This window comes from Bos javanicus, chromosome 20, assembly GCF_032452875.1.
Source record: "Bos javanicus breed banteng chromosome 20, ARS-OSU_banteng_1.0, whole genome shotgun sequence".
NCBI classification, from domain to species: Eukaryota; Metazoa; Chordata; class Mammalia; order Artiodactyla; family Bovidae; genus Bos; species Bos javanicus.
In genome coordinates this window covers 3113861-3128104 of record NC_083887.1, presented here as the reverse complement: position 1 = coordinate 3128104, position 14244 = coordinate 3113861, and the positions used below count along the sequence as shown (strand labels likewise).

General features: G+C 39.2%; 1 protein-coding gene across 2 annotated transcripts; it reads right to left on the bottom strand.

The window, feature by feature from the left end:
- Positions 1-12912, bottom strand: NPM1 (nucleophosmin 1). 2 transcript variants are annotated; one of them, XM_061393199.1, is made up of 11 exons: positions 12725-12912; positions 10868-10947; positions 10192-10311; positions 9806-9899; positions 9499-9605; positions 9333-9403; positions 5816-5870; positions 5380-5463; positions 4538-4639; positions 2702-2776; positions 1-373 (listed from the first exon to the last, which is right to left on the bottom strand). In XM_061393199.1, exons 1-11 carry the CDS (start codon positions 12780-12782, stop codon positions 335-337), a joined length of 885 nt encoding a protein of 294 aa, XP_061249183.1. In that variant the 5' UTR covers positions 12783-12912; the 3' UTR covers positions 1-334. The 2 variants fall into 2 exon arrangements, with proteins under 2 accessions (XP_061249183.1, XP_061249184.1); XM_061393200.1 differs by lacking the exons at positions 1-373; positions 2702-2776 and adding an exon at positions 3209-3532 and having other exon boundaries at positions 12725-12879.
- Positions 12913-14244: the final 1332 nt, after the last annotated feature.

Sequence of the window (14244 nt, the reverse complement as noted above, 5' to 3'; positions counted from 1 at the left end):
GAAAGAGAAACAGGGCTACTTTATTAAAATACTGAGTTTATTTCACATGTATATTTTTGTCTCCCCACCATTTCCATCTGTCTGACCACCACTACTACTATTCCTATCATAACATTCCATACATACTTAAAACCAAGCAAAGGGTGGAGTTCCATCTTTAAAAACTAAACAGGCATTTTGGACAACACATTCTTGGCAATGGAACGTGGACAACATTTATCAGACACGGTAGGGAAAGTTCTCACTCTGCATTATAAAAAGGACAGCCAGATATCAACTGTTACAGAAATGAAATAAGACGGAAAATTTTTAACAAACTGTTTAAACTATTTTCTTAAAGAGACTTCCTCCACTGCCAGAGATCTTGAATAGCCTGGAAAAAAAAAAAAAGAAATGTGGTTGAAAAACCACAACACTTCATAGACACCAATAAATTAAACCTCGTCTCTTTGTACAATTCAAAATACCTATTTTTCATTCCACCACCAAAAAGGTTCACTCTAGTTAATTAATAACTGATTTCAAGGAAACTTATAATTTAATTTCAAATACTTCAATTTGAACATAAAATCTTATGATTCTTGTAGGCAAACTCACTTTCATACTAATATACACTTAACAGCTTAGACATTTAGCTAAGGAAATCGAGACTAGTTTGGTCAATGTTGCCTCAATGCCACCTGCTTTAGAGCCAAATTCAGAGAAAAACATGCACCCGTACATGGGACACATACTAAAAAATTACATTTACCTGAAATAAGCTATATAAATATACCAGTTATAGCCTCCTTTATCTCTATGTATCTTAATAGTTCCTTGTTTTACAGAATTTGCTTACAAATTCCTTAGTTAGGCTTTTATCTTGGTACACTGGAAGTTTCTAGAGTGGTCACATCCAATTTTATTAATGAGAAGGCATATGAGGCAGTATATATAACATGTTCTGTTAGTTACTCAGACAAGCTCTTCCAGTTTAAACACATAAAACCATCTTCCATGACTTGTCTTTCCATTCCTAAAAACTAATACTGCAGTGCTTCAAATCAACAGGAACTGAATATCATGTCATTCTCTAATCATTAAGTTAAATACAAATATCAAACTATTTCATAGTATTTGAAAAAGTCAAAAGGTTATCAGATGTTCCTTGACCTGCTTTATAGAGAATACTGACCTCTGAATAATTCATGCTTCAACTTTGACCAAACATTGTTTGCACCTTTATACAAACATTCAGCAAAACTTTTATCTGCAATTATTTCCTCAAAAGGTAGTACATTTTCTTAAGTCTAATTCAAGAGTTTCTGCAAAAGGTTGCTATTTCTCAGGTCCCATCTAGATTTTATTAGCTTAATTCTCACAAACCAACTCGAAAGAAAACCTGCACAAGCAATGGAAGGTATTTTATACACTGATTATTCGTATCTGCAACTATGCAATAAAAATGTGATGCCATCAGTGTTTTGGTAATTTCCATTAATAGTGAAGTGAGTTATATTTTTCATTATTACAGGATTTCATCTTGGCACTTCAAAATATGCTTTCAGTTTTGAAGTCAGAAAATACTTCTGATAGCAGTGAGTTCAGTCATTTCAGCTACAAGACTGGTATTATACTATTTGGAAGGCCTTTGCGATTTCAATTCTTATCTTCATGTGCATTTTTCTTAATCAAAAATTGTATTTTACCACTTCCTTTGGTATTAGCTTAAATTATGTATTTCTTATGCTTACCAGTTACAGATGATAATTTATATATCTCACTTGCCATTATTTTCAACACTGAATTAATAATTATCTACTGCACCATTTTAAAAGGGCTTTTATTTTTACTAAAATGCCCGCTATTCAGAATATACACTGGCATTCTGGAATTCAAATATACATAAAGACAGAATAGCAACCAAAAGAATCAAAAAGATTCAATCTGATTATCTCAAGGCCATGGCAATGAAGGCTCAACTCACGTAAAGTGTTGCCATTAAGTGATCTAAGTACTAAATATTATGGCAGAAAAAGAGCTCTAATAACAAATTTCTTAATTTACTGAATAAAGCTGAACACAGGAGATTTAGGGAGTCCTGACAAAAACAACACAGACCATGTCCTGTATGTACACAATGCCTAGCAACCCTAACAGCTTTTACATTTTCCTTTACAACCTGAGTCGTCAACCAGAAGACAGTAAAAATAAATGCATGATTTTTCTTTTACTGACAAAATACCTTCATATTAAGAAATACAAAATCTAAATCAATATATTGAGTACAATTTGGTTCCCTGCTTCCAGATTTTACACTTAGGTCTATTTCAGCAACATGTACTTCCCATAACATCTATGGAGAAAATCATCTCTGCCAACTCGTAAGAAAGCAAAAAGACCAGACTGCCCCAAGGAGCCAAATGGAGCAGCAAGGAAAACCACAGCTCATTCCTTAGCCAACACAGTACCAAAAGCAAACTGAGTTCAGTAACCAAGAAATAATTTACCAACTATATAAAAGCTGGGAAAAATGTACTAAAAAAGTTATCTTCTCAGTTTTTGCCAACTAAATTCTTAAGAGTTTCCATGTATTTAATCTGAAGTGTTGTCTGTGGTTAGGAACCTTTTAAAAGAAGCCAATACCTAAAGAGACTAAACAACCATAATAAATCACAATAAAAATTCTGGATTTGGTCATGTCTCCAGAAAATTCAGTTACCTCCTGGTCAGTCATCCGGAAACAATTCTTCACATAATTGATAAACTTGGCTTCCACTTTGGGAAGGGAACCACCCTATGGAGACAAAAGCATTAAGGCTAAGTATAGAAGCATTTTTTGAGGGAGATCATTATGAAATTCCTCAAAGATTTGCGTGCTATTTATTACATGGGATTATTTGTGATCATTCCTTGTCCTTTCAAATCTTTTAATACTGAATAAATCCTTTTTTAAAAAAGCCTAGAAAGACACTTGCAGAGTGTATTAGGACCTAGGTCTTCCATACAGAATAAGTTTCTGACTTCCACCCACCCACTCCCAGCCACTCTAAAAAACATACAGCCCCTGTGAGTATCATATACACAAGTGGCAACAACTGTTAACCTGAAATCTTCCATGCAGTTTAGAAAGATAAAGGAGTTTCAGGTGCAGTGAGTTCTTAACTGCCTCATCACCTATAAAATAAACCTCACTTTAATTTACACTTTTAAATTACTGCCACATCTGTTATTTGATTCAAATATTTATTGAGCAGCTAGGGAAATACATGGTCAGAGGTGAGGCAACTGCACAAATAGAAAGCAAAGTATAAGGTTCACTGAATCACAGCAGGCAAAGTGTTTTAGGAGATCAATTGATTGCTTCCAGCCTGGAAGGGGTGTTGGAAGGGGTGTGGGTGGGCGGCCAATCAGGAAAGGGGATTGAGATTAAAATAGAAGACTTCAGTCTGGATTGTTGATGATACTCAGTTTGGACTATATGTGTCTCTCCTTTTCCTCTCCCCATCTTTGGGCTTAATTTATCAGTAGTGCCCAGGGCTGTTCAATGAGCCTGCAATTAAACCAAGGAGATAGGACCATATTAAAATTGAGGGGGAGGATATCTAAATTGTCAGTCTAGCACTGTATGCAAAGGATAAAAACACAGCAGTGATACCAGGAAGGCTAAAAGGTTTACAGCAGTACTGAAACAAAGTCAAGAAATACATTCTGGTTCTAAAATGTTAGTTTTCCAACTGACTCATAACTGCATAAGGAAAGGAAATCTACCGAAGCCTTGCAGAACCTAGAAGGCATAGAGAAATCAAGGGAAAAGGAGTCATTAACTTTTCCTCTCAATTCTACATTTATTTTCAATAATTGAGGTCTAAGAATATTAATATTGTTCATAGAATTTTAAAGGTTCCTCTCAAATGTTTCAAGGCATTTAAATCAATTACGCCATACTCCAGAGTTCACTAAAGTCCATGAAATGTAGATTCGCCCAACTCCAAATCAAGCAAGTAGAACAAAAGCTAATCTTTTTCTCACATGTGGCCACTATTTAAGACAAAAGATAACTAAATGTAAACATGTTTGTCATTCAAATATTCAAGTATCATATGTACTGACTGGTGACACCTTGGTGCAAAAGGCAAAAAGAAATAATTCATTTGTTGAAGAATGTTTCTGACTAGTCAAAAGTGAGTAATTGAAAAAAAAAAAAACAGTAACAGCCAGACTACATTCCCAGCTGTTCGCAATTTTAGAAGACTCATACGCCCTCTGCTGGTACTGTGGCATGTTATGAACAGAGAACAGGCAATGGGACATGGTCTAATTTAACATCTAAAGTCAGAATATATCTTACAATCAACTTACTTGTATTTCTTTTATAATGGAAAATAAAGCATATGTAAATTTAAATATACAAAAAAAAAATCACCAGAGATTATAAACTAGTAAGCCATTTTTTAGAAAATTTCACACCACAAAAGGGCAGGTATATTAGGATTAAAAAATGAGAAACAGTCGTGTTCCAATCCCCAGAAAGTTTAAGGAATATTATTTTACTCACTTTTTCTATACTTGCTTGCATTTTTGCTTTAATGTCTTCTACAGAGCTAGGTCCTTTAGGTGTTTTCGGTGTTTTTTCCTGTTTTTTGAAGGATTCTTGACCCTGGAAGAAAAAGTAAATTTCAACACAGTATCTGGATTTTCTCAATAAATAAAATTCTTAAATCCTTTACTGTAAAAAAGTGTGTATACACCAGAGTTGAGTTACCAGTATAAATTATTTCATCTGAACAATTATTTTTGCCCTTAAATTATTCCTTACGAAACGAATAAGAAACTAGAAGGCACCCAAGAATGAATAGAAGGTATTACAGTTTTATGCCTGGGGCCCATTCCACAGAACTTAAGAGAAAATCTCCCAATATGCAGCCAGCTGTGAGAAACTGCCTTATGTGATAAATACACCTTTTATATATAAGCAAGAACCCTTAAAAAACACAGTATCACAGAAATCTTTGTTGGCTTTCTCCCTTCTGAGAAAGCCAGCCGCAGTATACAGCTGACCTGTGAATGTCAACAGATGACCCCAGCACTCACCACGGTCAGAAATATGCGTATTACTAGCTTACTGTCAGCCCTCCACACCTGCGATCCCTCTGCGTCCAGGCTGAACCAACCACGGGTGTGCATTACCACTTAAATCCGTGATAAATGGACCCATGCGGTTTAAAACTGTTGTTCAAGGGTCAACTGTCCAGTATAGGATGAATGCCAACAAAATAAGCACATTTTAGCTCTCTTGACACCCTAAAGTCCTTCTCCAAAGACCTACCAAATTTCATGAGAGCAGTAGAACCTAACTACTTCAATGAAGCTTGCATCAGTATGTATGTTACCACTTACTTTTGATCTTGGTGTTGACGGTTTTGAGTCTTTTCCATTTTGGTTCGATTTTTGTGCATTTTTGGCTGGAGTATCTCGTACAGACTGCAATTAATTAAATTCATCACATTAATCTTAATCAATGCCCCTCCCTACAGAACAGACTTACTGCAAATTAAACTGCCCAAACCATGTAAAAGCAGCAGTCGGGTTAAGATAAAATAATCATTTTCACAAAAGGGCTAATGGGGAGAAGGCTACTATTACACAAAGAAAACAAGTTAATTCTTCACTATTAGGAATGTTTCCAAAATAGCCCTACTCAAGAGCAATTTTAAGTAGGAGATCAGCATCTTCTATGACAACTTTTGATAACCATCAAACAATGGCATCAAAAAATCCCCACCTTTTGTTATTAACTATTTCAAACAATCTTAAATTACTGTATCTTACTTACTTTCTTTACTGGAGCTTTTTCTTCAACTTCCTCATCAAAATCGTCATCATCATCACTACAAATGAAGTAAGTGCTTATTACTTATTCAATGTACTCAACAAATCTAGAAAGCTTATCTAGAAAAGTGGATGAACCTACAAGTTTAGTCAATCAAAGCAAATCAAACTTTTGAGGGTCGACAAAAGAACTAAAAGCACAATCCTTAAGGGAAATCCTGTCAAACGCAGCACATGGATGAACCTTACGGACATTACACTCAGTGAGACAGTCAAGACAGTCACAAGACAAATACTCTGTGATTCCACTAATTTGAGGTTTACCTAAAGCAATCACTCTACAGAAACCAGAAGATGGGTGGCTGCCAGGGGAAAGGTGGAAATGGGGACTTTTTATTCAGCGGTTACAGTTTTTAGTATTACAAGATGAGCTGAAGCTGTTAAACAAAATGTCATTATGATTAAAACTACTAAACTGCACACTTAAAATAGTTAAGATGGTAGAGTGTTATTTTTTACAACTGAAAATAGATTTTGAAAAATGTAAATAGGGTTAAAGAAATTAAAATAGCAACATCCCACATTCATGGACCAGTAAATACTAAGATGGCAACTCCCCAAATTAATTTACAGATTTAACACAATCCCTAAAAGAATCCTAGGTGGCTTCTCCATAGAAACTGATCTTAAAACTAACATTGAAGCTCAAGGAAGCCAAAATGAACCTGAGAAAGAACAATGTTGAAGCATTCATGTTAAGTAATTACAAACTAAGGTATAAAAAGTACAAAGCAACAGAAATCAGAATGTTTTACTAGTGGTAGGACAGACATGGAGCTGAAGGGTCCAGAAGCAAAACTATGTAAGCACAGTTAACTATTTTCAAAAAGGGGGGAAAGACCAGTCAGTGGGGTAAGACCTTTCACGAATGGTGCTAGGACTGCTGGGTATTCACAGTAACTGGCCCCTGCCTCACAGTACATACAAAATTCAAAATGGATAAAAGATCAAACATGGGCCAAAACTATAAAACTGGAATGGTTTCTTAGGTTTGACACCAAAATCACAAATAATAAAATTAACTGGACTTTATGAAAGTAAAAAACTTGTCTGTAAAGGACTGTCACACAGAGAAGACAATACATGGGATGGGAGAAAACATTTGTAAATTCTAAGGGATTGTTTCCAAAACATACAAAAGTTCTTATAGCTCAATAATATAAAACAAGTACTGGCACAGCTACAAAGGTGAATCTTAAAAACACTGAGGCTCAGTGAAACCAACCAGCAGAAAAGGGCACATATTATGATTCTACTTATATGAAATATCCAAAACAGACAAATCTAAAAAAAAAAAGTGTATTAGTGGTTGACTAGAGCTGGAGAAAATGAGGGGTTATACCATCCTGAGATGATGAAATGTTCTGAAACTGGCTGCCCAACTGGGCATATACCATAAACTACCGAATTGTACATTCTAAATGTGCAAGCTAGGGGGTGGGGGGTGGAATCCAATTATTAGAGAAGTCCACAAGTCTGAAACAGGAAATAGTGGAATTGCTTGAAATTTTAATTACCTCACAAACTGCGTATTATATATATAGTCTCAAAAATAAGACTACTTTATCTACGTTCAACCAAAGAAACACCTCTTTTCCAATACCAGAGAAAAACATCTGCTGTGTTAATTGCATGAAGTACCATTTTACACTAAAAGCATATAAAATCTTTTAAGTGACTTTTATCAATTTAGGCCCTAGCACACAAAAACTACATGTGCTACCCCATAATGAAAACTAAGATGACAATGATTTGTCTACAGCTACTACCAGTACTGTAAGCAGTTTCACTTATCAGAATATTGCCTAATAAAACAGGTGGAGACAGTGTTTTTTTCTGGAGAACCCCACTTTTCCCATTGCCACCTCAATGCAGAACCAGAACAGTCTCCACCACCCGCTCACTTGACCTGGCTCCTGTGGGAAAACCCAAAACTTGGAAGTACAGCCCAAGGAGCATCAGGACCCCGCCCTAAGCACGGGCCACTTGGAGAATGGCCACTCTTGCCCAACCTGGGCCCCTGGTTGACCAGGGGCCCAGGTCAACCAGGCTTGAGTACCTAACACTTTCCGGGCCCCAAAAACTGTCCTTAGAGTAGTGTTACCCGTTACAGTTCCCTGGGCCCCTCAGAGTAACAATAGTCTACCAAGGCCGCATTTGTAAACCGTAACTTTTAAACTTTTTATACTGGAATATAGTTAACAGTGTTGTGTTGGCCATATTAAACTTTCAATGTACTAAATGGTCTTTAGCTTTTCTTGCTTACATCAACAGCAAGTCAACCAACCCCACACCATACCCTTTCCACCCCCAAAACAGGACCCATTGATCACTGTCTCCTAACCAACAGAATCTAAAACTTGGTACCCTCAATGGATCTATTAACTGCCTCTACTTACTCATGTATCTGACTATATACTTTTTCCCCCTTTTACTAAAAATCTTCCTGATTTGGACCCGGTTACCATCTACACTATTCATTCCTCCCTGATCAACTAACTAAGGAAAACTTAAAGGAGACATGGAAGACAAGAAGACCAACTACTTACACGGTAGTTACATCAGGAATTACCCCTTTTAAAGACAGGAAGTCCTGAAAGCCCAAGAATAATCAAGTAACAACAAACACCAACTATACTGTGTTTGTTGTGTGATATGCAGGTAACTTAGAACTTAAGCATTTAATTTAAAATTTCCTATTTTCTGCTTTCATTATCATGCTCAAAGACCTTTTTAAATAACTACCAGCTTGGCTAGTTGAGGTTACTGAAAATCTGATTTGCAGATATAATTTTTCATTAGTGCATGTTCTCTCAGAGTCTATCTTCGATTCCAATTTCAGTTGGTTTCAGTATATATGCACCAACATGAGAACTCAAGAACAAAGCTGACAGGCAATTAAACATACAATAGTAACAAGTTTTTATATTGCTATTAGGAAAGACTGATTATGACTAGCATTTTATTCCATAGCATGTTTGTAACTTTACCATAGTCCAACCTAGTTAACAAACATATCAAATCTTGTTTACAATCATTAAACTCTCCAATAAAACCCTTCTCCCTTTTAGAATCTAATTCTCTCCTAAGGACCAGACAACCATGGGCCAAAATACTTTATGGAGAAAAAAATCATCATGTGACAACTTACAAAATGTATACAGCTGGAGCTATTCAGATTCTTTTTAGGCCTAACCCATTTATTACTGTACAATAATAAAATACAGCAGACTCAGCATACAGTAATGTATCCACTAAATCCTCCTCAGGGAAAAAAAAGGAACCTAGTCAAATGTATTTAGAAAATGCTACATACCTCATCCTTTAACACAAACTGACAACCACTGACCATTCACCTCTTGTGTAAAACAGTTACTTAATCCCACATGATGATTTTGATAAATGGTTTTCATAACCACTCCCATACGACTAGGTCAAGTTTCTAAGGGCTTACTACTTACTCTTCATCATCATCATCATCGTCATCGTCATCATCATCTTCATCTTCATCAGCAGCAAGCTTCACTTTTTTCTTTAAAAAACAATTGGACATACACTCATAAGTGTTCATCCAAACTACTGAACTAAAGGAAAGAATACATTCTGTGTAGTAAATTACATCCATACCTGGGGAACCTTGCTACCACTTCCAGGGGCAGAACGCTTTCCAGATATACTCAGGAGTTTCACCTCCTCCTCCTCCTCCTCTTCTGACTCTGCATCTTCCTCCACGGCTAAAATAAATTTCTTTATTAGCCACTACTAAAACTCAACAGCAAGAACTCAGGGAAAAAAACACTGCTTTTCTAGTTATAAATTACTAGGTTCCCACTTGAACCTATTACAGACAGTAGCACCAGAACTAAACATACTTTATAAAGTCCAAATTGGGAACAAAGCAACTGCATTAAAAAGAATAAATAGTGTAACATACCTACTAAGTGCTGTCCACTGATATGCACAGGCCCTGAACCACACTTCAACCGTAAGACCACAGGTGGTGTAATTTCAAAGCCCCCAAGAGAAACCTAAAAAGAAATTATAAACCATTAAATATTGTGGAAAAAAAATAAAAGGTTACATGTTTGGTATGAAATCTGTTCATAACTTTAAAATGTTTCTGAACAAGCAAACCCATCAGCCAAATGAACAAATCAGTGAGCCTGTTTTTTCATGAACAAGCAGCTACCATCATGTTCAAGAGTTATCAGTCACCCCAGTGACAGAAGAGTAACCTAAATGATATCCACCTTAATGCGGCAGAATTGGAATAAAATCTAATCAGACAAAATTAGACTAAAAGTCCTAACGCGCCCTTACCGTTGGCTGTACAGACATTTTCAAAGTTGCCAGTGTTACTTTAATTGGACTGCCTTCATAATTCATCGCCTCTGCTTCAACAACATGTAACTCATCCTTTGCTCCAGCCCCTAAACTGACCTGTAAAGAGAAAAACAGTGCTTCAACTTTCTATAAGCCCCTCAAGCTAGTTGTTTTTAAAAGCAGACAATTACAACCTTTCATTATTACCACTGACCAGAGAAACTGACTTGGGCACAATGCTGTCTTCAAGTTTTATGTGACTAAGATTCAGTAAATCTAAACAGAAAAACACATTTGATAACACAGATGTTTATGTCATCACACATGCAAAGTATAAGTCACCTAACACTTACTAGACACTTACAAGTTAGGTTTAGGCTGTCTGTGGGGAACAAAGTAATATCTGTATCTATCACTCTCTTAAAAGGCTTTTTAATCCAACTGAAGAAGCGAAGTACACAAATAAGCAAAGCTGAACAGTGTGACTGGACTTTACAATTGCCAAGTAAGTGGTAAAGAGGCCAAGTTTCCTGTCACACACATTTAGAAAATCAAGTATGTACAATAACTCAGAAAAACACTACTATAAAGTATTAAGGCACACTTAAGTAATAACAACTAAGAGGCTGAAATCAAGAAAGGTTATGTAATTTATTTTTAAAAGTTTAAGTACCGTTCTTAAAGATAACTGGTGCTCATTTTCATCATTATCCACCTTGAAGTGATAATCTCTGTCAGCCTTTAGTTCACAACCTGTAAATTAAGAACAAAACCAACTGTAACAAGGAGAAAAATAACACTGAAACTTCAGTGTGTTTAACTAAAGAATTAACTCATAAAGGAATTTTTACTATTCTAGCTACCAAAAGGGAAAAGGTACCACTCCCTGGATTTCTTGAACACAAGTTTATCAACATCAAATAAAATCCATACAGAGCGTTATAAATTTCACTTTCCCCCTACACTATTTAATTCTCAACTACATAGTCTCAGAAATAGGATCAAAAATTTAGTAAAGCTGGAATTGAAACCCATCCTAACAATGCTGATAAAATCCCACTATTTAAAAAAGTTGATTACCTACCAAAATTCCCAAGAAAAGTGCCAACCAAATTTAGAAGTGCCAAGAGTTACACAAACACCTACATCCACAGCTTGTATTTGTAGCATAAAAACTACAAGTGTAGATTAAACTCCTTATAGGGGTCAACATTCCACTTTTGAGGTGTCAGAAATTATGTACATTAAATTCTGCTTAGCAATTAAAACATGGAAATATGTTAAGGATATTTCCAATAGAGTTAACATAAAAATTTTGATAGAAATAGATCCGAAAAGCTAGTTTTTCAAAATGCTAGGAATAAAAGCCTTAACGTATATAGTGCATGTTACTACTACCATTCATGAATAGGCAGTTATTTGAAATACCATCAGAATTAAATAATTACCATCTAATAGTTACTGGAAGAGATGCCTCAAAGCCTGACACAAGGAAATGGCTTCAACAATTAAGTTTAGTGAGACTGAAAAACCAAGACCTTTAGTATGCTACACTGTGCATGAGAGGGAAATACCCAAAACCTTACAGAAGGCTGCCTTCGCTGGTCTCCCTCTACCGCCCCAAATCATTTGTAATGCAATAGTTCTGGAAGCAAGCGTCGTCTAATTTTCCTTAAGCCGCTTCTAAGTTCAGTACCACATCTGTAAAGTGGGCGCGGTGAAATTAGAAAAATGATTCTCTAAACGAGTACTACCAACATAGATGTTAAGCACTGAACAAAGACTTCCAGAGTCCTGGCGGTACCAACCACTTCACCTAACATTTCCCGCCCACCAGCCTCAATTAAGCCCTGAGTCGCCGGGCTCGGGGGCGACAAGACACCAGAAAGCCCCGGATGTAGCTCCCACACCCCCTCCTCCCAACCACGTGGCAACCACGTGCTCCCCGCGGTCGCGGCCTCCTCAAGCCCGGCCGGGCCGCGCCTCCCCTCCCCGTGCAACCGGCCGAGGCAACGGGACCGAGTCTTGGCCCCACAGCTCCTGACCCTGAGGCCCGATGACAACGCCATGCTCAATCCATCTTCTCGTTAGGAAAGGAGGCTCAGGCCTCACACCCCGAAACCATACAACCTCCTGCACCACAAACCCGGAGACCAGCATCAGGCACCCGCCCGGAATCAGAAGCCTATCAACTCACAAAGCCCCCAGAATAACTGTAGCCGGAGTTCTACCATGCCAGCTAACGCCAAACTCTCAACCGGTCGCTCCCAAGTTACTTCAGGCCCTAGGCCCCGACCGCTCATGCCCCAGCCTTCAGGCCGCTCCTCCTTCCCACCCTCTCCGTGCTGCCGGCTCGACTCTCCTGGATCCCCATCCCTCAGGCTGAAGGATCCTGGCAGCTCGCTTCCGACTCCCTCAGACCTCCAGCCTGCTTAATTTTCTCCGCCAACCCGGGCCTCAACATGATTCCACCCCCCCCATCGAAGCCTCCAGGCCCTCCGCGGCCTCGCTCCAAGCCCCCAGCAGTTACCGAAAAGATAGTTCTGGGGCCTCAAGGGGCTCATGTCCATGTCCATTGAATCCTCCATGGGTTGGCTGCACGCACTTATGTGGGAGAGAAGCCGGACGGAATTAAACGACTACTATTGAGACCAGCAGCCGCGCAGGACGGAATCACACCAGGGAAAGGACGCGGGCTCCCCGCGTCCATATATAGCACCCAGGAGATCTCGCGAGAGTTCCTCAAGTCCCGTTTCCGCGCGCGTGCTCCGATGCACCCGCCCCTCCCGGTCGCTCTCGCGCGCAAGCGCTCTTCAACCTCACTCCTTTCTACCTCGCCCCCCACCTCCTTCAGGTACTCCGCGGGCTCCCACCGAGCAGGCGCACTTGTACCCCGGCCCCACCCCTCCGCAGCAGCTGTGGCCGGTGCGCAGGCGTGCTTCCCCGGGTAGTGCGCGATCCCCTCCTTCAAGCCTTCCACGTCCTCTCCCGCTCTGGTGCGCGGGCCTTGCGCCAAAAGCCTGCGCAGCCCACCCAGCAAAATGGCGCCGGCAACGCTGAGCTGTGTTAGGTACTGGAGGGCGAGAAGTATTGGACGGCGAGCTGGTTGTGGGTCGGAGAGCGGCTCCATTCACCTTTCTCCATCCCCTCGTGCCTCGTAGGCCTCCACACAGGCATAACCACTGCGGGTTTTTATTTGACTTGCCTGAAGACCTGGGCTCAGAATTCATTGTTTCCCCAAAGTTAAAGCTTGCGGTTCCACATACAGTAAACTATGGAATATTATCTGTTGGAGAGAAAAGATGTAGCTGCTGGTCACTCTTATTCAACTGTTTTTAACCGCCCTGTCCTTTCTGAAGAAACATATCCTTAGTTGTCCTTCCTCATTATGTCCTTTGGAGGCAAAAAGGGACAAATCGGCCTATTCCTCACGAGCAGGGCAGGAACCAAGCCTGAGTGATTTCTCCAGATGGAAGGTTTTAAACTGCTATTCCCCGAAGGCTCAGGGTTAAGAATCTGCCTGCAACTCAGGAGACGCCGGGACGATCCCTTGGCGTAGGAAATGGAAACCCATTCTAGTGCTTTTCTGTGGGAAATCCCAGGGATAAAGGAGCCTGGCGAGCTGCAGTCCAAAGGGTCGCAAAGACTCGGACACGTCGAGTCTGTAAGGTTCTGTGAGATATGTGTGACTATCCCCACTTCTCAAGGAAACCAGCCGGTGCCCAAACAAGTGAGGGTTCTCTAGCTCCAAGTTCAATAGTAACATCCATCTAAAACAGCTCGCAAGATTATATGAGGGTGCATATATGAGACCCTCATTGTATGAGGGTCTGAGGCAGTGCACTTGTTAGTCTTTAACATTCCTGAGAAGATTCTGACCTGTAAAGAACGCATCAGACTTGTAAGAAATGCCTATTAATTCGTCTCTTTGGAAGTAAGCCTGGATATGAGCATCTCAAGCTACGCTTTGACAAACTGAGGACCACCGCTCCCGCAACCGCAGCCCCTGGACACTTGCCTAGGATTCCCCTAGTTGTCTTTTTTATGTCA

Excerpts from the sequence above, each read along its gene's own strand:
- NPM1 (XM_061393199.1), bottom strand. The coding sequence starts at position 12,782 with ATGGAGGATTCAATGGACATGGACATGAGCCCCTTGAGGCCCCAGAAC. Across the intron at positions 9,606-9,805 it reads CAGTGGACAGCACTTAGTAG|CCGTGGAGGAAGATGCAGAG; the intron begins GTATGTTACACT and ends AATTTATTTTAG. Across the intron at positions 4,640-5,379 it reads CGTCAACACCAAGATCAAAA|GGTCAAGAATCCTTCAAAAA; the intron begins GTAAGTGGTAAC and ends TTTTTCTTCCAG.